Source organism: Cardiocondyla obscurior, linkage group LG13, assembly GCF_019399895.1.
Source record: "Cardiocondyla obscurior isolate alpha-2009 linkage group LG13, Cobs3.1, whole genome shotgun sequence".
Classification (NCBI taxonomy): Eukaryota; Metazoa; Arthropoda; class Insecta; order Hymenoptera; family Formicidae; genus Cardiocondyla; species Cardiocondyla obscurior.
In genome coordinates, this window is record NC_091876.1 from 4,994,270 (window position 1) to 5,020,088 (window position 25,819).

Here is a 25,819-nt window from a genome sequence, read left to right on the forward strand (position 1 = left end):
GACAACGTATTTTACATGTAAGATATGCACAAAGTTACTCAGAAAGGAGGGGGAGGAGAGGGAGGGATTTTGTTTTCCCGCAGAAAAATCGCCGACCCTCCGGCCTTTTTGATTCACTGCACGTCGCGGCGGAAAAATATCGATAAACTTTTCAAATTGGGAACGCGCCACAATGGGGACGCGCGAACGTGTAACTGCAGCGTGTTTGCTTAACGCAGAATTCATTGAACTGCGAATACAGATAAAGGCGCGACTGCGGTGAATAAAGTTCCACCGTTACTGCAATGTAACCGCCGCTGCGTAAAAGCATTATTCTAAAGTTATGTATTGTCGCCGTTTGATTCTCTTAATTAAATTTTTACATGCAAAACACCGCGTATATCACCGCGTTCGAATTGAATTGCATAACGTGCCGTCGCGGGATAGCGCCGAAGGTTTCTAATAAACGCGGTGAGTTTTCGCCCAACGATTTTATATATAAAGTCTTAATTTAAATTTTCTATTAAATTTTCTATTAAATCTCGGAGGCCACTTACGTTCTCAATAGTAGGACTCGGCAGCGCCCATTGCACCGCGGAAGTTGCAGCTGCAGCGCTCGCGGGACGCCTCTTGTTCACGAAGTCGACGGGTAGACTATAATCGTCGCAGAGCGATACCTGCAAGCACAAGCGGAAGAAAATGATATACATTGCGCCCGCTATTACCATTTCCCATTAACCACTCCATCCAATGAAAATTTTGTCCCCGAACTTTCATCGCTCTTCGTGTCCCTGCTCTTAATAGAGTTCTAAAGTTGTGAGGGATGACTTTCATCAAATGACGCGAACTTCGATAACTGAAAAACTTCGCCCGCGCTCTTTAAATCTGCATCCCGAGCTCGCACGAGGGTTGGTTTTTAATCTTCTATTAGCCGCGTGGAGAATAGCAATACTTATACTTGTAACTGACAGAGTAGCGCAATATTAATTTATATTTACGTTACTGCAATACTAAATTACGACGCTGAATTAAGAGAAAGAATAAAATCGATGCGATTTGATTTAAAACTTTGAAGTAAGTGAAGCGAGCCAGTCGTTGCCTTTCGCTAGTTAGCCCCGACGCCGTCGGAGCACGCGCCTCCCCCGTGCAGGGGGAGAAAATACGTAAAAGGTTGCTGAAAAAGTGAGGAACGGTTGTATGAAAATCCGCGGACGAGTATCCGACATCGAACACCGGAGGATCCCTTCCCCCGGTACTCGACAAATCGCAGGGTAAGCACCCCAAGCCTTTTCCGCGTTCTCAAATCCTCGTCGACGCCAACCGGACAGGCTCATCAGCGGTGTTTACTGTCTGCCGGTGAATCGATCTATCGGAGCGTAAGTACCTCGTCCTACCTGTGAAAAACCGAAAGCGCGGCCACGGCCTACGTCTAGCACGCATATAAATCGAGACAATCGCGGATCCCCGGGGGCGGCTTATCGCGTCGGAGACCCGGGAGGGGTGGTGGTACAGTCCACCGGGATGCTTGGTTGCGAAGGGAGTTTCGTCCAGGGATTCTACATGCAAATGGTTCACGTTTATTGTGAGAAGAGACCATCGTATGAATATGTGAAATGGGAAACAAAACAAAAAAAAAATGAGAGAGAGAAAGAGAGGAAAAAGTGTGAGAGATAAATGGTCAAACGAAGAGAATGGAACGAGGAACGATCGGTTCGCGAGAAAAGCGGAAATAGCTACGGAGGCATCGAAAAATGACGCAACTAGCACTTAACAGCGGTGGGAGTAGCGTGAGTAGAAAAATCGATTCGTTGAGAAAGCTGTTACAAAGTGTACAAGTTAAAACGATTGGAAAAATTACTTTACACGTTTTTCGGCTTGTACATGAGTAATACAGACTCTGTACGTAATTTCTTTAAGAATTATTCGCATTATAAAATCGTTTAACTTGTTTTTTTTTTTTTTTTTTTTTTTTTTAATAATTGAATTTAATTTTATCGAAACTCGTGATTTTTAGTATTGCAGCAGCGTGTATGGTCAAATAGCCACACGATCGCAACGCTGCGAGATAATTTAAAGCGATAGTATGTATAGGCTATTTATTCGTCCACCGTTGCTAAGTCGAATAATTGAACCTAAAGTATAGTTTTACATACTTTGCCGGCTTCAGGGCAAGCCATCTACCTCTGAACGGCGATCGTTGGCACCGTTGAGGAAGCCAAGTATGAATTAGGCCGACTCGATAGGGTGAATTCGAGAAAGCCCGAGACAATGAGAATCCGCGTAACTGAGAGAATCACGTTTCACGTTAAACATTTATCCGCTTATCGTACGTAGTATCGTTAAGTTGAATATTTTTACAAAAAATCATAAATTAAATTTAGACACATCGAACGCCGTGAATGTGCAATTTTACAGCGGAACGTAACTTCTCCGCTCCGTGTAATTTTTATTCCATCAAATCTATGAGTTATTCATGAAATATTAAAATATGATGCGTGACTCGTACGCACCTAGCCGATGCGGCCATAAATCACGGCGCGCGTAATCCTTAAAGTTTACCGAAATAGATATTTTCGCCGGTGATCCCTGGGTGTCTCCCAAAATGATTTGTTTTCCCGTAAATCTCCGACGCGCCGCGTGAGTTTTCCGAGGCGCTCGCTATTGAGTGAGGTCGAGAGCTCTCACCGCGGACTGACATTTATAAAGTGCCTATTTACGTTCTGTTTACCGTGTACGCCGCGCTTCTCAAGGAAACCGCCAAGGCGGCGGGCGTTATCGTTATGCGAAAGCAGGCCCGCGGTACTCCCGCAGTGGTATTTCGCGTGGCCGAGATTAAGCCGGAATATTTAGCAAATGTTTCGCATAAATCAAAGCGGCGCAATATGTTCGGAGTTCGAAGCGAGGCTATGTAAATTCATGGTAATACCGCTAGCCACCCTGCAGAGAGAGGAGCTTCGATTCGCGAAGGGCGGAGAGGGAGGGTAAAGAGCGCACCGAGGGACGGACGAAACGGGGGAGGGCCAAGCGCGACAGCGTGAGTTGGAGGGCAGAAAGGAGCAGGGAAAGTCCAAAAGGAGGGACAGAGAGAAAGTGAAAGATGAGGAGGGAAATAGAGATAGAAAGAGAGAGAGAGAGAGAGAGAGAGAGCGATGAGCGCGTATTTCATGAACCCCTAAAGCAGCCCTGAGCATTGCGGCGACCGCCACAATCCCATTCATTCTCTTTATGGGCTCCCAAGTATTCGGGAGCGAGCTTGAATAAATCGGAAATTTGCCCCGCGGGGAACGAGTCAGCCCTACTCGCGATTTGCCTTTCGGCCTGGTCATTCCCCAAACGCCGCGTTTCGTTTTTCACACGCAAAGCGCGTGACGCACGACGCTCTGATCGTTAATCCTGAGGCGTTTAGTGTAGAAAATTGCCCTCCAGTTAATTTCAACTAATAATAAGACCCTTGATACGATCGTGACAAGCAATAGGGCACCGTCGCACAATCCTTGTGTCTTACGAGAACTATCTCGCGAGCTTCTCTTAAGTAATAGCCTAATAAAATAATTTAATCAATATTCCCGCATAATGTCTCGAATGCTTTCGTTCTGCTAATGACATCCGGGGGAAAACTATGATAATAGAAAGCGATATTCGGGAATGTGCCTCGAACTCGAGCTATGACCGGAATGTTTATTCAACGGAACTTCTCTTTATGTAGTTTGTCACGAATATATCTATGTCAAACTGGCCTAACTGGTCGTGTTAAGTACCTTCAATAATTACTTCGCGTTCTTAATCGAGAGAAAAAAAATGTCAGGAAAAGTTCGTTATATAGACGATATTTTTTTTTTATTTCTTTTTTGCAAGACTATAGTCTTTTTATAGATTTTTGCATTTATAAAAGATAATAAAAATGTAAATTTTTCACTGCATAAAAATGGGCGTACAATATTGCGATAGATAACGCGACACGATTATATCGGAAGAACGCTTAAATCGTAACACAGGGTAATGGATGAATTGTGCAAACAGATCGATCACAATGACATAATTAAATTTAACTGGAAGGGTTACGACTTCGAATAGCTAAGGGTTCCGGTGTTGATACCTCTGTAGAATCCCTAAACGCTTGTCGTCAAATTGTTCATGTAACGTTTCGAAAGTAAATTTATGCTACAGCCAACAAATTCTCATTGTCGCCTTTTATAAAAAAAAAAATTTTCTTTAATCAAGAATAAAATACCGGCATGTACAATTATAGAAATGCAATTTAACTGTTATTTTAATTAATCTTTAACTATTACTATAAATATTTCCTTCGACGCGTGCTTACAAAATATCGAATAAAATGCCGTTTTCTTCACCGACGGACAATGAGTCGGGCCATAAAGAACACCATAAAGAAAGCTAAAGATCGATGAACAGGGTTAACTATGATTGACGATGAGCGAAAGAGCACACGCAGTCTTCGGGGACTCGCTCCTCTCATTTTCCGCGTTACTGCAATCCGATTCGATCCAACGTCACAAGATAAACACGTTAAAGTTTCACGGACTGCTGTCCGATAGTACGCAAGAGCGAAGTCACCCGGGGCTATCCGACTTTCTTCTCGATAGTAACACGCAACGACCTAAACATCTTCCTCAAGTATTTCCCAAATGTACTCATCGCTTTTCCTTTGGATATCATTTTTCCTAGTCTTCGTTACGTTACCTTTCGGCACCTGAGGGCAATCTAACGATAAAAAAAAATAAAATAAAATAAAAAGATCGACATTTTTTTAAAAAATAAAATGCGAAAGTCTCGAACCTTGAAATACCGAAATTAAATTAAATGTCTTTATTAAAAATTAAGATTTCTCAAATTTTTATTTCGCAAAATATCGTTTAAAGGAACAAAGATATGAGAACGCTATAAATTCGCAATTTAAGGTCACGACCACAGTATCTGGAAGTCCTTTCGTCTTCATTCACGAGACCCGCGTGTCCCTCGATCTATTTGACGTGCTTTAGACGTTCCCGATCGAACCGAAACGCCTATCGAAGGACCACGCTCCTTTTTGCCGTATCTGCAGCCCTTTGTAGGGTCACGGAGGGTCCGGCAGGTTGCTCAAAGAGAACGTAACTTGCTCAAAGTCCAACGAGGAGCTCCGCCATTATAGCAATCGAGTACTAGCAATAAGACAGACTAAGGGTCGGCCCAACAGTCCCTAATCACCCCGCTTTTCTTAGGCTCGCCTCATCTTTCTTGCCTTTCAAGCAGAGCCCCTTCTTTGCTCGTTCGTCGCGGACAAATAATAAAATTTTTTAACCGTGATATCTGCTGGAAAATATATTAAATGCAAATAGAAGACGACGTAAAAAAAAAAAAAAAAAAAACCGGAGTAAAAATTAAAGAATAAATATTTCTTATCGAAAATAAAAAAGAGCATTTTTTTTTTATGTTGTCTTTATTTTAAATCGAATTATAATCGTGTCTAGGATCATGTAATTTAATTCCAAGTTTCCGTTTAATAATCCACAAGGGTTGCGAGATAATTCTTCATACCGCTCAATTAGAGCAAGCGCTACATCAAGAACAGAATCTGAGATCTTGAAACTTTGACTTCGTAGTCTTGTCAACATGCCCTCGTCAATAGACACGACTTTGTTGAATATGCGATTCCAAGTGCACGCGTTAAATGAAGTCGTTGAACATCCGTTGAAGAAGGGACGTCGGTCCACTTAAACGTATCCGTCTTAGCTTGTCTCGCCGCGGCATCCCCCCGGATAAAAGTTTAAACAGCACTCGAAATGGAACGCGCGGATTCTCCACAATGGAACTTTACGGCCGTGAAAATCGCTCTCGCCGCGGGGATGATAATTAATTTTTTCCCGGCAATCAAACCGTTACGCAGCGAAAAAAGGTGTCGATTATTTAACGATTCATTTCTTCGAATTATTATCGCCCGAAATTATTAAGCAGTCTGTAGTAGCAGAAAGTTTTTAACTTGCATTAGCAAGCGCGAATTTACAAGCTGTATAACTTTTGTTAATTCAAGGTACTTTCCAAGTGGTACAATTAAATGTTAAATTTATCCAAGTTTAAGCGCTACTCTAAGTGCTTTAATAAATTGATCGCGTCCTTGCCGACGTTCAAAAATCAGTGATACTAAGTGGGTTTAGGCAACCCCTTCGGTAATCAGGCGCGCAAGGCCGTGGGAAGCTGCAAACAGTGCGGAAGGGTTGCGTCAATTCGGTGCAACTGTCGCAGGTATCTACACGTACGCACACACGGCCGCGCACCGCGGTTCGCGTAGTCGCAGAGGCGGCCGTGATTGTTCCGCCGGTTTCTCTCCATTGGGATAAACGTCGACCCCTCCTTATCGCCCCTTATCCTATGACGGAAAGGGTCCTCCGGGTGCGGGAACGGAACCCCATTGCCTAAGGGGCTGCTAATTGATTTTAGAAGTTCCTCCTTGGGACTACCTCCCCCGTTGCAACATCATAGAACTCCCTCGGCAAGAGTATTCGTAAAAGGCGCGCCACCGTCACGGCGAAAACGTCCCGGGTCTAAGTCGTCTTAGAAGACTCCCCGAGAACCGGCATCGACCACCCTTATTTCTTGTTAAACGGAGCTCAACGCGACGATCGCCGAGACCCCTCTCTACCTCGAGACGTTTTAAATCGAAGCTTTTCACTTTTTTGTTTAACAAGTCGTCGACGGACTTCTGCACGTATCGGAAAATTCTGTTAAGGCTTAGCTCGTTTTAGTCTCCAACGATCAAATTATTTTACAAGTTTAATTTAAAGCGTCGTAATGTATCTTTAAATTACTTAATTTTATGTAATACGCATCAAGTAGAATTTTTTTTTTTATATCATATAAATAAAATATAAAATATTAATAAAAAGCGACGCGTGTGTAGATAATAACAAGACTCTCGTTAGCGTTTCGATAACTCGCGCTGCGATCTTGCGCGAATAAAAAAAAAAGATATACACGGGTTCTGGTTTAATTATTAGCGCAACGATGATGCCAACCCTCAAGGCAAGAGATTCTACACGTTCATTTCAACGTGCTTCTTCGTTGTTGCGCTCGTCGACATTCTCTTTCTCCCGGCAGCTTTCATGCACCCGATGCTTGAACAGTCGTACAATGAACTTCCGGTTTATTAAAATCCTGCCTACCCAGACCTGCTCGTCACGATCGATTGTAGACGGCGGTCTAAAACGAATTCACGTTTACTAACTAACTTTCGCTTGTGCCTGGCCGAACAATGCATCGCAAAATGTCAGACGGGGCTATCTTCGCGTGGCATTTTTTTTTCTTTTTCCTTCTTTTTCTTTTTCATTCGCCCGTGCTAAATCCAACGACAAACGTGGAAACGTGAAATAGTGTGCGCAACAATCGCAGCATCTTCTCTGCCGCACAGCTCCGCAGTTTCTAATTAACTGCAGCCGCACCGTAGCGAGTTTCATACAATGCAAAGTTGCACATTAAATATTGTTAATGCACATCATCTGAATATTGCACGGACTCGCGTAGCACACATTTTACATGTCGCGTAATATTTTAGTCGTTGCTAAATTGTTTTTGTTACATTTACGTCTCATGATTTTCATTTTAACAAACGTGATCGCGAGACGCGATCGTACCGTTCGTAAAAAAAATGAAGTTTGCAACCGGGAGGCAGCTCCATTATTAAGATGCAGGGTGATCCCTTCGCGTTATCGGGCCTTTGCACCTCGACGAACACGAGGGCTAACCCTTCGAGGCTGCGTCACGCGAAAACACAACTTGCGTTAAGGAAGCCAACCTCGTTAATAACTCGCGGTACATTTGACGCGCTTCGTTTCCGGCGACATTAGCCGACGTTGATCTGGATTAAAGCGAGGGTCTCGCCGTTAACAACGAGTGACTTTTATCTCGATGAATCTCCGTCCCCATTTTTTTATTTTTTTTTTTTTTTTGTTGGCAGAGGATTATACAACCATCGGCTGACAGTACATTTGAAATTAAATTGCGCGTATTGAGTCGCACATTGTTCGACCATTCGAGTCATCGTCGTCGTTTAAAGTTCGAGATAAGATTTATTTTCTAAAATATACATTTACGTTTTTTCGTACGTGATTAAAAAGAAAATAAAAAAGAAAAAAAAGGCAGAGCGATAATTTCAAAGAGAACGATAAACATTGTTAAGCCGGAAAGAATCTTGTTTTACGTACCGCTATTTTAATATTATTTAACGTCCCATGGTGTACCTAAATAAAATATTGCAGTCGCGCGGAGCATGTGCGCCGCTTCAGAACTCAAAGGAGCGAGATAATTCAGCCGCAGGAGCACGTACTTGTGTGGTTTGCGCGAATACGACCTAATTATGAAAATAACACGTCGGAAATTTCACAAGGGATTTACCACGGCCGTGATGTTTATTGCGCTGGATACGAAACGTATGTTCTCGATACGGATATAACTTCGTTCGCGAGGTCGCGTCGGAACCGCTGATAAACTTCGGCTGCCGTTTGATTGACGTTGTAATCTCCGGGAATATTGAAAGATTAGATCGCATTACTTAGCAATTAACAATCATCCATCTCAGTTAGCGCTGTACATTTTGACGCGCGCGCGCGCTGCATGTTGACGCCTCCGATATCGCTTAATCTGAGTTTGCACGTAGTTGCGAACGTTACGGACGATTATTTGCGGTTTACAAACGGTGAGAGATCGCGACGATGTACTTTTTATTCCTAGCCGGAGTTTACGGGACCAATTTGTGATCGGTAAGTATGACAAATGTTCGCGGCGGACCGCGAAATAACAAGGGTTTCTTCTCGAGGATTACCTCCGAAATGAGCGACATTTTTTTTAAAGCCCCGCGTTACGGAAAAAAGCGGCGAGCATTTACGTAAATAATATTCGGGCTTACTATTTGCGAATAGGGTTACATCGGTATTTTGTTGTAAATGTTGCGAGGCATTTCAACGCGATCGAACGTGCGGCGGAAATATTTTCGGACTCGCGCTACGCGGAATAAATTTTGCAGCCCCCGCGGGGCTGGCGAGGGGTGCACGCGATCCCGTCGCGAAATAAACGCGGATGCGCCAACGAACATTGATTTCCACGTCCCCCTCGACTTTCAACCCTTCTCGATGCGATCGCGGACGGTCCGTCTCTCAGGATCGACACGCATCACGCGCGCATACGTGCATAATTAACGAGACGTGCCGATCGGCCTAAACGCTGAATTTTGACGTACAAATCCGCAGCAACACGGAATCGAGCTAACGACTCTGCCGCCCGACGATCCCTTCCCGAAAGCTTTTCGAAACGCTGCCGCAACATTGAATGCCTAACACCGAGCTTGCGGTGAACCGCAGCCACTAGTTTCAATCGAGCGTCCCTCTCGAATTGTAAAGCATCGAACATGCTCCATTCACTGGTAAAAAAAAAAACATCAAAAGCTAAAAATTGATTTCTTTTTATTTTAGAGTGTTTCAAATATTTCTGGCTAATGTATCCCGGGCGCAATTTATATTTTGCTTAACCGCGTATTAGAAATCTCGTAACGTTTTATCGCGGCAGAATTGTAGAGTCAAGATCGAATTACCGCAATCTGGATACGTTCCAGTTACGAAGTGGTCGTAACGAGAGAACCATTCTCCTTCATGGAGATTGTGCGTGAATGTTCTTGCATGCTCGCGGGACATGCCGAGGATGGTCGCATCCTCGATAGCAACCGCCGTTATCTGCGAAGCAATTTCGGTCCACGACACACCGCCGGCCGCACAATTAAGCCGCACAATCGGACACTCGATCGTGATCGGGATCGTCCGGAAGCGGGGTGTCAAACAGGATTCAACTTTGGATCCCCGTCGCCGACGTGTCCTAATACGTCCCCGAATGCCCCGAAGCCTTGGCGCGCGGATAGGCCCGAACCTTCGTGCCTACGGATACTTAATTAATTCACTTTGCGCCGGACTCGGCGCTCGTAATGCGGGATCGGGCTGCCTAAGAGCCCCAAGGCAATAATTGATTCAAATGCTGCGAGGGAGTGTTACCGACTAGTTATATACCGCCGCGAATACGGTTACCGTTTCCGACTGGCCGAGCATCGCCGCGATTCGCGATGCGTTTGTTGATTACATTTCGCAGCTTCGATTTTGCTGACATAAAAGTATCATATATTTAAAAAAAAAAAAAAATATATATAGTATGTAAATTTTTATATTATTTTCACCGTGTTACAAAAAAAAGAAATTCGCGGTACGTGAAGAATATTTATAAACGTTCTCATTTTCGCCGGAGGAAACATCAATTTATAAGATGAAGAAATTGCAGCTTCAGAAAGTGACTAATTGCAGGCCGCTAATTGCGACGGTAAAAAGCGCACGAGACATTGTTAAAACGGGCGTTAAAGGGTAGTCGACTGAAAGAGAGCGTGGAACTTTTCGGTGATACCGCCGAGGTCTAGAAATTCTGCGGCAACGCGAAAATCCGCCGAGATCGCGCGTCAGGGGTGCTCAAGAAAGAACAGTAGAGAAGACGGATGCGTACCGATGGGGTGGTGATTAATGTAGACGACACCCTTCTCTCTCTCTCTCTCTCTCTCTCTCTCTCTCTTCCTCTCGCTGTATAATTACTTAATTAAATTCATACATCACGCGGCATTACACTATGTACACAGGAATCCGAATCCCCTTTTCGTAACGACCCCGTAGATACGGCGCTTCTATTCAGATCGTATCTCTAGCCGCCCCAGAAATAGGTTGTGAAGTTTACTCAAACGTGACTCCTGATTCATTAACGTTGTTCAACGACTTAGCAGTTGACACCGCCGACGTCGTTCACCATTTCCTCCCCCCTTTACCGCTGAATTAGAAAAACGAGTCGCGATCACGCGAAAGGATAAGAAATAGCAGCTTTACGGGTAAAGCGTTTATGCGCAAAAGACCTAAACTAAGTTCATCGTTTAAAGGGTTTCTAGAATCGGAGTAATTCGCCTCGTTGCTAATTAGGTGCTGTATTCCAGCTACATCGTGGCCACCTCGTTAGCGATCCCGTTGCGGAATAGTTGCCCGATCTTCCGACAAGGTAAACGAATAACGTCCTTCGCCTACATACTTTACTACGCCCGATTAGATTTTATAATGACTCGCGGGCTGATTTAATTACTAGATAACTGTTTATCTAACAAATAATAAATTTTCCCCGCGGAATTATAATTCGTGGACAATAAAATTAATTATAAATTTAATAACTATTGTAGTATTAATAAACGAGACTTAGTTATTAATTAAATAAAATTATCTATTACTAATTACTATTTCGCAGATTTTCTTTTTTTTGAAAATAATTTCTTATTCAAACAACGGTATTGTATTTTTTATACCATTATCTTACCGCTGATATCGCGCAATATTTTCCTTGCGCATTTTATTAAACGTTCTAAAACGGACAATTGTCAAGATTTACGAGCCGTTTTCACTTGAACTGATTACAAGTATCCGAGAAATGGTAGCAATTTGTTAAAAGTAGAAGCGCTCTCTTAGTTCGATAATACTCGCTGAGCGAAAACGCACCGACTGAAAAACATTTCCGGTTGATTGCTAGAAACGTCGGCAAGTCCCGGAAAGGGTTTTGCTGGCGATTGGCGAGAAGATCCGCCGACTGAAGGGGCGTGGGAGATCTCTGAAAACAGTGATCACGTTTTTTTAATTAAACCGAAAGTTAGATCCTCCGCCCGACGGGGCTGCGGAACAATCGACTCGCCGGAGTTTAATCACGACGTAATAATGACGACAAATAAATTAAACTGGCCCGTAACGCTGTCCGCCTGATCATCCCTTCGAGAAAAGATTGCTCGCCGAAAACAGGAGAAGAGAGAGAGAGAGAGGAAGACCGACGAAACGTTTCAATAAACGACCGGGATCTAAACCGTTCCTTTCCTCTAGGATTACTTTTTTCGAACAAAGCTATAAAGAACACTAATCTTAAATCATCTCGTACTCATCGATGTAAGAAAGCGCAGTATCTCGCGCACCCAAGCGCGAATTTAAAAAAGTTTAAAATTAAAAAAAATTTTTTTTATTTAAATAAAATTAATAAAAAAATTATTAAATATATTTTACAAAAAAATTTTATTATGAAAACGTCAATTAATTCTCCGCGAAACAGCAATAGGAATTAAATAATAAAAGCGATACGTGTTTAAGCGTAAATTACGAATTTCGCGCTATCGAGACGCGATAGTTAGCAAGATACTCTACGCAATGCAGTTACGGTTGATTGAATAGAAAGCACGTTAAATACATTACAGATGCAATATGGCTACAATGACGATGCAGCTGGAACAATATACAACGTGTGGCGCTAATTCAGCCGGCGGTAGGTTTACACACTCGTGATAAAGCCGCCAATATTGAATCAGCACTATGCGTGAATATACGAAACGCATGCAGGTGCACACGGCCAGTGCGAGTTTAGGGTTCTAGCTGCGAAAGCAGGTATTCAATTCGCGAAACACAATCGTCCGAGCGCACAAAGCGTTTATTAGCGTTAACGTAATCGAGTCAAGTCGAAGATAATTTCTTTTCACACGCGAAAGATACTTAGCGTATAAATTATTAACACTTTCCAAAAGTGTAATTGATAGATCGGCGTAACGACGTAATATTGTCGCGAAACCCTAATCTCTTATTACGCTAAGTAGATACGTAATTATCTCTATGGATTTAGAGATGTAGGTCCCGTTAAGCTTGTTGTTGTATTCGTCTACGGCGGTTTCGCCCTCCCCCGACGTGCTGCCGCGTTCGGAGAATATTTCGCCTCGCCGCCTGGATTACAAGTTCCCCATGATTTGGTCTCGAGGGACGACGGCGCCGTCCCTCTCGATCTTAAAGGATCTGAGGGCTCGTATTTGTTAACAAAGACAACACTCGTGCTCGTGAATCATGCAAGAGCTGTTAAAGAAGCCGCGAACTTTGCCGTGCGGGAGACATAAGGCGATAATGGCGCCACGTTTGCTTCGCAATAGAAAAAAAAAAAATGTATATATAAATTAAAAAAAAAAATAATAAAAAAAAAACAAAGATTAAAACATTAAATGGAAACGTTAAGGAAATACACGGAAAATAATTTAATCACTTTCAAAATGGTAATCATCTTCTCCGTCGAAGTTGAAACCCTCCTTCCTGAATGAATCATATGACGCAGCGACGAAAGACTCGCTCGGGTTCATGAAATATTCGAGCAGCGAGTAACTAAGCTGCTTGCAGAGACCATCAACACCTGCGGTCGTAGCAACATATAACTCCGGCAACTTCCCACTACGTATTGGCCTTGATGCTCTATTTCGCAACGCAATCGTATAGCTGTTAACTTATACGAAAAGCTCGAATTCAAGTAATTTCTGATAAGTTTAATTTTTTTTTAATTCACCGCTTTTATTAATCATATTGCCGCGTGATTAATCGTTACTATTTTATTATCACTGTATTAATCTCACAGAATGTTAGACAAGGCAGCTTTGTAGCTATGGTTCTCAGAGTTCAATTTATATTTATTTCACATATCGTCAAAGTTGTATTAGATAACTTTAGCAGTAAACTTCGTTTACAGTATCGCCTCGAACGCTCGTACGAGCGCGTGAATCGCGATTTTACGGTTACTCGGAAATACTTGCTTTAACATCAATCCAGGCCATTGTCGTGAATCCAGAACCAACCGGGTTGATAGACGGAACGCCCAAGCAACTCCGCTACGTGTTTGCACAGCGGTATGAATTGTGCATTGTGATAACAGATTACGCATTGCGGAACTTGGTAATCAAATGCAACTAAAAGCTCATCATTTGTAGCGACGAGCTTTTAGTTGCATTCAATTATCAAATAACACTGTGACCGTGCAAGTAAAGCACAATGTAAGTTTCAAGCTTGTAATTCTTTTACGTTTCGCCAAAATAATATAATTAATAAAATAAAATATTTAAATTAAATTGTCAATAAAATAAAATATTTATCGTCAATATCGGCGCGTGTCTCAATTCGTTACGCTTCGTCTTAATCGGCCACGCGGAAATTACGAAGCAATTTTAGCAGCAAATTCAGCTCTACGATTCAATTCGTTTCGGCTCTCCTACGCTCCAGCGGATTTTTCGCGAAAAGAAAAAAAAAAAGCCCTCGTAAATCCGACGTATCACAATAGTGCCGCACCAGTAATAAATATCGCAACGCGAACACCTAATGGGGGAGCCGGTTTCAGCGCGCAGTTCGATGATATTGTTTATGGCGCTTACGTACGGGAACGCGATATAATGGAAATTCCGGCGTCCAGCCGACTATTTATGGGACACCGTCATGTGGCACGCATTGCCGAGGAGAACGGAGCCGACTCTCTCCTCGTAGTACGGTACACCCGGCCGCATGACTATCCCGCAGGGACGCCTATTACAGGACGACCCTTCACCTTCCCCGAACGCCCGTGGTCTCCTATGGTGATCGCCGACGGGGCGGTATTACGGCCGTGTATATCCTCGCGCTAGACCAGGTGCGAGGGATGAAAAATAGGTGAGAGGAACACCGACCTTTGTACGCTACGCGAATACGTATTTCATACACGGCGGTAATGAGTATTGAATAAATCCGAAGATATACCTCGCGATAAATCTGAAATTTCATGGTGTATTACTGCCGATAATGGTGTGTACCGCGAGATTGAGAAATAAATATAGATTTAAGATTGCGCGATCACGGATGAGCCGTCGGGTTTGCTCAGCGCGTTTATTAATTCGCCGACTTTGGTATTCCGCGCTCGCGATCGGAAGGGCGATACCGGAGCGTGTGTACCGACGATAAGGACGCCGGCCATCAATGACGGTGAATATCGCTCGCTGCATTTCTCCGTGGCGAGGGCCCTCTTGTCCGCCTTTCCCGTGGGATTACGTTCCCCCAAGTTACATTTACATACACGGCTCGACTCTTACACGGAGCGGCGAGAGAAAAGAATTCAATAAAAGGCTAGTCCATTGTCTCGAGATTCCGGCTTCGATCGGTTGAGATCTTGAAACGGAAGATCAATGGGAATTTAAGGGAAAGCGAATGCAACGGGCGCGGTTGTTTTAACGAGATTCTCGACGGGCGTTTACATAAAATTGCAAAACTCGTGCCGGTAACTCGACTACTTGGCTGCAAAGATGCTGCAGAGAAACTTTTATGTCTTTGATCGCAACACGATCGAAGTTACTGATAAAAGCGTTGATAAAAAAAAAATAAAAAAAGAAAATATATGACTTTTTATTTAATGTATCAATAGGTACATTTTTCATTCGGGAGAGGAAACGTTGACAAGTAAAATAGAAAGACACAGAAAGGAAGTAATAAAATTCCATCGACTGCCTGGCGAATGATACGTTGATACCTCGAAAGTTTATTAAGCCCTATCCATCAAGGGTGGCTTTCGGCTCTCGATTCGCGGAAGCACGTTTTTTAATTTAACTGTCAAAGCACACCAGCCGCTGGTTTTACGGATCACGTCAATATCTCTCGATTTTTTTCGGTTCTCTCGTGTACTTTGGACAACTAAGTTTAGTATCGGGCTCAACGCTGGACGTCACAAATAAACTATAAAAATAGAATGCAGATTTCTTAAAATCTTCATTTAAAAACAATAGCCAGAATTTTTACCCGTCTTTTGACACATAATTTTATTAGTCACTAAAAGAACTGCGAGAGGAAAAAAATTAATTGACGCAAAGAACAACAAAAAAAAAAGAAAAAAATAAGCGCAATTTTTACTAATAGAACTTTACTTTCGGGACAAGTAAGCTTATGTATAATTTAGAAAATTGAGATCTCTCCGTGGGTTAAAATATCAAGACGCGGAAGGTACGGGCAAAGTGAATGAGAAGTCTCGAGTCTGCTTCAATGTTAAAGGGCATCGAAGGAATAATTTAAGTAAGTGAGGGATTATTCTTGGTACATCTCTCCTACCCTCGTGGATTCGTAGGATCATAACAAATGGGTCGGAGCACCCTAATGGAAATAAAGAAGAACACTAGAGGTGTTGTCGGCGTTGGAGTAACAACCGGCGAGCGAGATAAAGAACGGAATACGGTGTGTAGGCTAAAACCGCGGAGGGGAAAAAAAAAAAAAGAATAAAACGCGACGAACCGGGCACGAGAGAGCCGCGAGTAAGAGGAAAATAGAGAGACGAAAGAGAAATGGCATCTGGGGGAAAGTCGAGAGCACCTATACGTAATTCTCGACAAAACGTATCCTAAATAAATACACGCCATTTTTCCTTACGCGAGTTTCACAGCGTACAAATAGCGCCGTGGAGGAAAACGCGATCGCATTTCCAAAAGAGACCGCGGTCATCGACAATTCATGAACTCGTTCGTGCATCTTTCAATTCAATCACGCGTTTAGAAATTACGTAGAAATTTCACGTGGAACTTTTCAACGAGGGAGGCGAAAATTGCGTGGGAATAACGTCTCTCTTATCGCGTCGTTAAAATTGCGACGAGGCCCCCCTCCCGACGCGGTGCTTTAAAGTCTCGCGAGTTTCGTTATGAATATTTTTTTTTAAAAACTTAATTATCCCGCGCGAAAGAAGATTCTATAAACCCATTTAATTTGCCAGATAGCAGCGATATAACCTCGCTATCGACGAAAAATCTGCGGCTAAATACCAACGTATTAGTAATTAGCCTCGATAACGAACACGCAATGGATTACGCACGCGAGTCTCGCGGACTCGCGTGGGTAGGCTGGCTGTCGGTGACTTTGCACTCTCGCGGGATTGAGTGCCATTATCGGCGAGCACGGTGCATTATCGATCCTCGGCCGAGGTTTCACCGGTATCTCGTTTGAGAGATTTTTGCGGAAACGTGCGAAATCGTACCCTAAATAAGACCCGTCCGAAGCTGTACGCTTATCAGTCGCGGCACGCAAGCAATCGTGACGTCGCGCGAGACGTCGTCTCATGCAAATTCGATCCGGTCCGTGTTTTCGCGGCAGGAAACGGCGAGGAAAGAGAAAAATGACGGTCCTTTGAATAAAGCCGCTTCGATCGTAGCCCGTGATCTCTTCCCCGCCCCCGCGATACAACCTCGCTAAGCCGAGAAATAAAACCTACATCACGGGCCCTCCCGCCTGTCGAGGGTGCGCGGAATCAATGCTCATAAAAATGTTAAAATACGGCACCGGAGAAATTGGGCTAGCCGGAGTGTTAAAAGTTTAAAATTGTTCGCGAAATAACGATTCCATTATCGAATGAGGAGAAAAGTAATTCGGATACTTTCACGTTGGTGGCAATTAAATGGTTTTGCGAGTAACAATAACGACAACGTTAATGTAATTACGTCATTGAATCGGTAAACTTATGGTATAATTACCCGGTGTACGTTGTACCGTTATCACCTGCAAGAACCGCGCGTCGCAAGAAAGCTTTTACGAAATGAATGTTTCGCCGGTGAACATTCGTGTTATGCAAATTGTATTTGGAATAATGAGAAAATAAGCGATAAAGTGCCGCATTAATTTAATCCCCGCGCAGCGCCGCCGATAGCCGGCCGCAATAAATTAACGAATAATCTTACTTTGTAATGTGCGAAAGGACGAAGTATCTTGTAACGCCGTTCCGTTTATGCATTTCGAACAACAAGCAGCAGCGCGCAATAGAAAGTCGAGGGTTCTCGTTAGTCACCGAATCACCCGAATACCGCAATCCCGTTCTCAAGCCATAATCGTAAAAGCTCTACTCCCTAATTAGCCGGAGGACCTACCCCGCTCGGTGTCCTTAAACCCCCATCGCGCCCTCAAGACTTAATTTTATGTTCCATAAAATCAAGCGTTAAAAATATTTCACCCGCGGCGAGGAAAGTCCGCGAAAACAGCGCCCCGTCGACTGACAAGTTCCGCTTTTATTCCGGAAGGAGATTTTCGTTCCGCTACTGTTTTGAGAATATAATGACGGCGCAGACAGATCTTATTTGTATTCGGTTTGCATTTCTGTACTTTTCACGTTCGTGACGAGAATCCAACGCTGGAGAGAAGAAAGAAAAGCAAAAGGAGCTCCCGGCCCGCCCCGCACTTTTTGCCAACGAATTTATTGCGAGCTTTAATTTATGGCCAAACTACGACTCGGTGCGCTCTTCCCGCGGACGGTTTTTAATTCCCGCCATCGCCGGCACGCCTTTTGTTCCAGTATTTAGTTCCGGCCAGTTTGTGAGCATCCGTGGAACTGGGAACCCCTCGTGCATTCAGCCCCTAAAACCACCCTCTAACCATCACCGGCCACTGTCTGGCCGCGCGACTACGCGTACATACGTACGTATACGTGTAGGGATCTGAGCTTCCACCATCTCTAGCCGTTGTCCGGCAACGAATGGAATCACGGGAGCACGTGCAGGATCGTTGGATTAAAGATTAAAGGATTTAAGGGGGGGGAGGAGAGCGAAAAAAAAGCTATAAAAAAAGAAGTCGCTAATGATATTGAGAAGAATCCTCGTGAAGGGCCATTATCGTTTGGCTTCATTTAAGCTCCTAGTAGCAGTTGTACGAAAAGTTTTCTTAAACCCTCATTATAAATAATAAAATGCCGAACGATATCTACGTTAATGACTTCGTACCCGATAATCGTCGAGATATTAAAATTAATAACTACGTATTGTATTTAATAAAAATTTAGAAAAACAATTTATTTTCGCCAGACATTCGTACGTTCAGAGAAATTTAATTCACGTAGATTTTATGTAGATCGCAAATAATGTAGAGGAGCAAAGTTGCTATCCGAGATATGAGAGAAAAGAGCGAGCCTCAAAGAAAGCGGGACGACACGGGAACAATTTAAACGACAATTCGGCTGTAACCCCTAAGGGGGTGGCATGCAGAGACACCGGTCTCCGAGAGCATATCCCGACAGGAGTAAAACCACGCGACGGCGGGACATAATTGGCCGTAGAATTAGCAAAGGGGCTTCGCCATTTCCTGTCTTGCGTGCGGTGGACCGCTAGAAGGACCGGATCTCTCTCTCTCTCTCTCTCTCTTTCTTTCTCTCTCCGTTCTTCACTCTCATCTCCATTGCTCGTAACCGCTCGACGAGCACGAAAATTTCGAAAACGACGAGAATGGAAATGGACACGCAGCCACCCCGGGCCTCTAACTGGTTTACCGAATTACGTCGTGGACAAGATTGGATTTGACTCGAGCTAGTTCGTAGCCTCGTGTCGAGCACGACTGGGAAAAGCCGGGAAGCGTGGGGGGAGGGGGGGAGAAAGAGAACCGGGCACTCGGTCTTCCGGTAGAGCAATTCGCCAAAATGCACGTCGTCTTTTGTCTCCGCTCTAATCGACCTTCGGAAAACGAAGAGCCGATAAGGTCGCGCGAGAGGCAATCCCGCGGAATTAAAGTGTCAGGCCGAACGGAGTGCGCCGGCTTGGGACGCGAAACTTGGATTAGGCTGTAACTTTCCCCGCGTCGGGCACATAACTAGAGTACAGCGTAATAAAAATAGCGAAAAAGAGACGTTAACAATGGAAAATGTACGGGCATTAGCATAATTTTATGCGGAGCCAAGCCCTGCGTAATAATCTACTACTTTGTGGGAAGAATAAAGCGCGCGTATTTAAACTTTATTTATTTTAAATATTTAAATTCTTCTACAACTTTCAGTGGCTTTGATGCAAAATTATCTTTAACCTTATTCAATTTAACAGCGTCGAACTTTTTTTTTACGATATCCCGCACTGTTATTGCGATATAAAAGAGTCGATCGTGATTAATGATCGGCAAGGTGAGGAAAATACTTTTGCGAAAATCTCACGGTTCGTGAGAAATCGCCCTATCATCCGTGGAACTCGATCGAAGGAAAATATTCCCGCGGCAAATATCCCTAAATTGCGTGTAAATATCTCCTGTATCGGATCTTCAGGTGGATCCTCAGACAAGGAGTGGATATCCGCAGGGGGTGTTCGAAATAGAAGTGGCGCGAGACCCCGTCGGGAGATTCCGAATACCATAATATCTTTTCATATCCCGCGCGCAAATATTGGAATTTGTGAAATTCTCTGGATTCGTTCTCTCTGTAAACTAAAAGCACCGTCATACGCAACTCAGACGAGATACGTCGTCAAAGCGGCACGTATTTAAGAAGATACCTACGTCATTTATTTTAATTTTAATCTCCCTCTTTCTATAATTTAATTTTTTATAAGAAAATCTTGGATTTGTTAATAATCGTCACTGTAGCAATTTAATAACGCCTAAATTTCAAATACAATACAACGGAAGTAAAAAAAAAAAAGAAAAATGAAAATAACGATTATTATAGTATTTTTAATTATTACGAAGCTCGACGTGGACGAAAAAATGTCGTATGTTTTCCTCGCGTCACTTTTAATGGCGACGCAACGGAAGATACATTTCTGCAGTCGGCGGGGAATCTGGGGAAAAACATCTCGCGCCGCGGATTTCGACGATAATTATCGCCGGGCACGGTCAGCTTAATGAAATAACTTGGCTAACCTCTCCCTCTCGTGTACAGAGCCGCGACCGGTCGTGTCTGTCATTGTCGTTTGTTTGACCAAACACGGGAAATCAAGCCGACCCAGCGAAGCGCGCGATTCGCGATACAGTCGAGGGACTCGCTTCGGGGATAGACGGATCGCTAATGAAGCCACCCGTTCGTCCGTTGTGCCCACAGTGTTCTCCATCGCTTTCCTACACGAGACAGAATATTTATATAGGCTGTTCTACCGTGAAATCGTCACGCCACGAAGAAGCGCGTTTCCACAGTGTTACATGAGTAGCGCCTGATTTCTGATGTTTGCACACCGACGTAAAAAAGAAAAAAAAAAAAAGAAATAGAAAGTTCGCGTATCATATCGAATAATTAAAGTCTCTTTTTTACTTGGAAATTTATGCACATTTTTTTATTACATTTTATGTAATTTATTAGTAACAATCGGTTAGATTTTCAAAATGCAATCAAACACTGTGCGCGCCAAGTGCAGTCTGCGATTCATATACATATATCGTAGATCTCTCCGCAATCTTCCCTCCTAGATGTCTACGGAGGACCGCCATTCTCCCCAGGCGCGGATTCCTGACGACCATTACCCTTCTCGTGGCATCCCTCTTGATGCACCCTTCGCAGGCTGCACAGTAATCATTTGCATATCTACGGTCCGTGGCGCGGCGCGTTCCGCAAAGGGCAGCCAAATTCTATTATCGAGTTTCGGCACGCGACGGCGATCGGAAGGGGCCTTTTGCTAAGTGGACGAATCAGAAAAATAAGGAAGGAATTCGGGCGATGAAAACGGCATGCGGCTTGTCGGGCGCGATGCACGAGGGAGGTCAGACAGCGATTGCCGTTGTTAAGCCTCGCACAGGACGCTGATACGCGAGGCGGAACGGAAATCGAAACTTCAGCCGAAAGCAAAACGTTTATCAGAGCGCGAGTGTCACTATCAGATGATTACACCACAGTTTCTTTCTTTGAATTCTCGTGCAACACGCTCGTGCAGTTTTTACGGAAATTTAATTAAAATCACGGGGGATACGATACTAAGTTTCGGAAAGTAGAAACGCGCCTTTTAAGCCCGGCATATTAAGTGTATAACGGGGACAAGTTGAACAGGCGACATCGAATAAAGATAAGGCGAGACTAGGCGCTACCCGTTTCGAAGACCACATAATTGCATTGCAGATAGTAGCCGAGACTTCTAAGTAGCAAGTTGCCCGTTGTTTAACGTAATTAAAACTTTCGCCTCCCAACCGATTCTCACCGTTTCATTTCGCGTCGCTCATCGGTCGGCCTTTTCATAATACTTAAGACAGCTAATTGTAAGTCAGGACCCCTGCATCGCCATCAGACAGTAGCTTATCAATTCCACGAGCATATAACTTAATCAAGAATATATATATATAAATTATACTCTTACAATTGCAGAATAATTCTCTTTTCTAACTATCACCAATATCAAGATAATCCGGTATGATTATACAATTTATCGAAATTTTATATTAAAAAAAAAAATTATATTTTAAAATTATATTTAAAATTACATTTTTTTAAAATTATATATTAAAAGAAAAAGAAGAATATACAATTTATCGAAATTTTATATTAAAAAAAAAAATAAACAACTGCGCTACCGGCGATCAACGATACAGTGATTAAATCACCGAAAGATTTTTCCCGACGAGTCGAGCCCGGTTTCCTTGCCAGAGTCGCAATCGAGCCTAATGAGAGAATACACTTTCGCGAAAACGTGACGAAAGAAACGCGTGATGTAGCAACGGCAACGTCAGCAGCGATTCGAGCTCATTCTTCAAATGAGAGGCCCGGGGTCTTTCTTGGCACGTAGAGACGATGTGAGAAAAGTCGTGCGCGCACACGCACACGCACACAAAGGGCCACAAGGTCCCTACTTCCTGCGACAAGACCCTTGCGTAACTCGAAGCAAGCAAGAGTATACAAAGCCTTGCGCAAAGTATTTTGCGGTATTGAAGATACAAAAGCCCCTACGAGAAAGTATCGATATTTTTGTCTTAACCGAAATGAGATTGCAAGCTCTTGATGTACCATCTTCAGCTCCTCGGAAAGAACAAAGTCCCGCGAAAAGGCAATGGAATGGGAAACATGGACGCTTGAAAAAGAAGGGAGATTCGAAGAAAAGGCGCGGGTGCTGGATGCTATAATGTAAATGGGAGGGTGACGCGTGCGAGGGTCTCGTAAGAAACGCTTTTTCTCCTCCGCTCTCCTCCCATCTTTTTTTTTTTTTTTTCTTTCCTCTTTTTCATATTCCGCGAGCTCATTCGAATCCTTCGCGTGAATGAAAATCTTGCCATAAAGAAAAAAAAATGAATTCGGTTCAAGAAGACCATTGGTCTTCGGACAACGCTGATCTTTCCGCTTTATTCCCGCTGCCTTTATTCTCGTTTTCGCGGACAATCATTGTATTTCTTTGTGAACAACCTTGGTGCTGCGCTTAGCCATTATTCTTTGCGTGCGACAGCATAATATTTTAGATTGTTAAACTTGTACAATCCTCAAGCTACTTTCTTTCTCGAAAAAAAAAGACTTCTATCACGCGAAGAAGACGTAATCATTACGATAAAAAAGAAAAAAAAAGGAAAGAAAAAATAAAATTAATTTATCACGACAATATAAATTTTCTTTTAAAATTACATAATCGATATCCGCCAATATTCTATAATTTAATGATCTCGACCTTTGCAACAGCCATCCTCTGATTCTACTAGCTTTCTCTTCGATATCCGTTTTCCTAATAGAACGTCCAAAGACGGAAATTAATAGACGCTTTATGAAAGAAGAGAAATCCGTAAGACCTTATAAATTCAAACGCAACATCGCCTCCTTTCACCGTAAAAGTGTTCTTTCCCATCGACAAAGTTATTTGCAAAATAGAACCGGGCACTGTTACCGTCGGAAACGTTCAATCTTTTTGCTTCGCCCACCACGCGATTGTATTATATGGCGTCTATAGTACTAATAGAATCTTCGTGTTCTGAACGATACTGTTGGCGCGATGGAAAAATGCCCGTCCATTACTTCTCGACGGCTCTTCAGCTCCCCGCTTCGATTCATCTTCCGCAGAATCTTGTAAAAAAAAAAAATAAAAAAAAGATAAAAAAAAAAAAGAAGAAAACTCAGCGAACTGTCGGCGTAAGAAAAACTTTCTGACCATTATGCTCCGATCAATCGTTCGGGCAGTTGGAGGCATGTGCCTGGAAAGAAAAAATTTTTCAAACGGATGCGAGAAGTGGACCTTCGCACGACACGGTGCAAAGTGCACTCGTCCACGAAACTCCTTTCTTCTAAGTTTCCTTTCTCTCCGCGAGCACTTTTATCTTCTTTTATACGCGCAAAAATGGAATTAGGTGCTCGAGGAAAAGTTAGTTATAAGACTATCGATACGGGGAAAGAAAATCTCGTGAGATATAATCGGAACAAATCGCATCAAGCTCGCGCACTGATGCTTCTCGCGAAAGTGAATAACATTCTATTATTATATTTCGAGATTGAAAAAGGTATATCGCTGGCCGTTAATGATTCATTGCCGGGAAATGTTTTCGAGGTTTGAAAACCGCGAGATAAAACGTCGGATCGATGCGTCGTGTCGAGGCACATTTTAGCGCTTGTACGAGAATTAACTGAAGTTCTTTACGCCGAGTAAGTAATTAGGGGATTAAAAAGATAAGCGTGTTCGTAAGAGTTTCTTTTTTTTTGTTTTTGCGTGGTCATCAACAAACTAAGGTCGCCGAAACAGGCGAGATTTAAAGATCGACCAACCAGTGAGTTTTCTTTGTCGACGCGAATAATTAACCGCGCGGTATATTAAGACTGCGTTTGAACGAGATTGATGCTTCGTTGAAAGGCTTCGTTGAAATCGTTTCCATGGAAATAATCGAGGGAGCAACGAGAATGAATAGAACGCAATTCCGGGGAGATTCGAAATACTTAAAGCGCGTTCTTCGAAACGCAGCGATCGATTCCGAAAATTTCGCATTAAATCACGGTGGCAAATATTCACCGACGTCGCGGTGAATTTATTGCTATTTTTTTTTTACAGCTTCCGGCAAAGTTCGGAAGTAGGTCGAATGTAAAATCTGTAGAGTAAAAAGTTAAAAAATAAATTATTTGCGGATAAATGCGATAAAAGAAAATACTTTTACTATTTAAATTTAATATTAATATCGCAGTATCAAATGACTATAAATGTCTCGTCGTCTGTAATAATTTTTAATGCGAAAACTATAAAGATCAAGATAGCAATTGACCCTTCTGTTAGCATATTTCGCACGTCACGATAGCCGCACGAATGAAGACATGAAAGTAGTTTGTCAGCGTGTCGACATCGTCGAGTCGATTGGACCAGAACCCTTCCGTAATAATGTATTCGCACAGTTTACTTCCAGCAGTGGAATAAATCGACCCCTGCGGACCCACTTGTCTGAAACCCCTTTGATATCCAGCGCGAATGTCTCTTTGTTCTGCGATACACGAAAATTTGTCAGTGACCTAGCTAGGAAAGTTACAGCTGGCTCTTGTTTACGGATAAGATTTATTAATCTGGGTGAATATCTCGATCCGTGAAAAAATTAATTTTTGCGTTACATAATAATATAATTATTATAACGTAATATATTTTATTTCTTATATTTTTGTTTTTAAACTGTTTGATTTTGACAAGCACGAGAAAATTTATGTAAATCCGAAAGTGCAAAAGAAATATCATGTAAGCTCTATTGTTCGATCTCGCACGAGGTTCGTATCGTTGCTGAGGGATGAGTCATACTCTTTCTGTCTGTTTTTAACCCGCCGTGGCGTCGGAGGCATCCGGGGCGTCGCGAGGGGTTGGAGTTTAATCTAACAACCCCTAGCTCACTTTGCATGGCCAGGAACGGCATTGGACTTTGCGCAGGAAAGGGAGACAGAGGTAGAGAGAGAGAGAGAGAGACAGAGAAGGCTGTCCACAAGGGGTGCGTTTCCCTGACTGCCCCCAGGGCAAACTACCGCGATAACCTCGGACGAACTTCTGGTATGAATAACGTTTGCCATGAATTATCATTACGCGGCACGAGCCTACGCACCTTACGTCAATCGTGCGGGGGTGAAGGTCAAGGGAGATTAGGAATCTGCGATAAGCCGATGAATATTAAAGGTTGTAAACAGGCACAAAGTGAAAAAAAAGATTTTATCAAATTATCTAAAAAAAAAAATTAATAAATAAAGTTTCTTAATTTAGTCAAAACTCTTGATGGAAAAATTCAACAATCTATCGCTGCTATAATATTACGACGGTATCATATTTTATTTAGTATTTTCCTGACGAAGAATAAACTTA

General features: G+C 43.0%; 1 protein-coding gene across 1 annotated transcript in view; it reads right to left on the reverse strand.

The window, feature by feature from the left end:
- Hwt (heavyweight) overlaps nt 1-25,819 on the reverse strand; it is a 110,302-nt gene that overhangs the window by 30,110 nt on the left and 54,373 nt on the right. Inside the window, exon 3 of the mRNA XM_070665440.1 lies at nt 537-656. Within this exon, the coding sequence (XP_070521541.1) occupies nt 537-656 (120 nt within the window). The remainder of the gene's footprint in view (nt 1-536; nt 657-25,819) is intronic.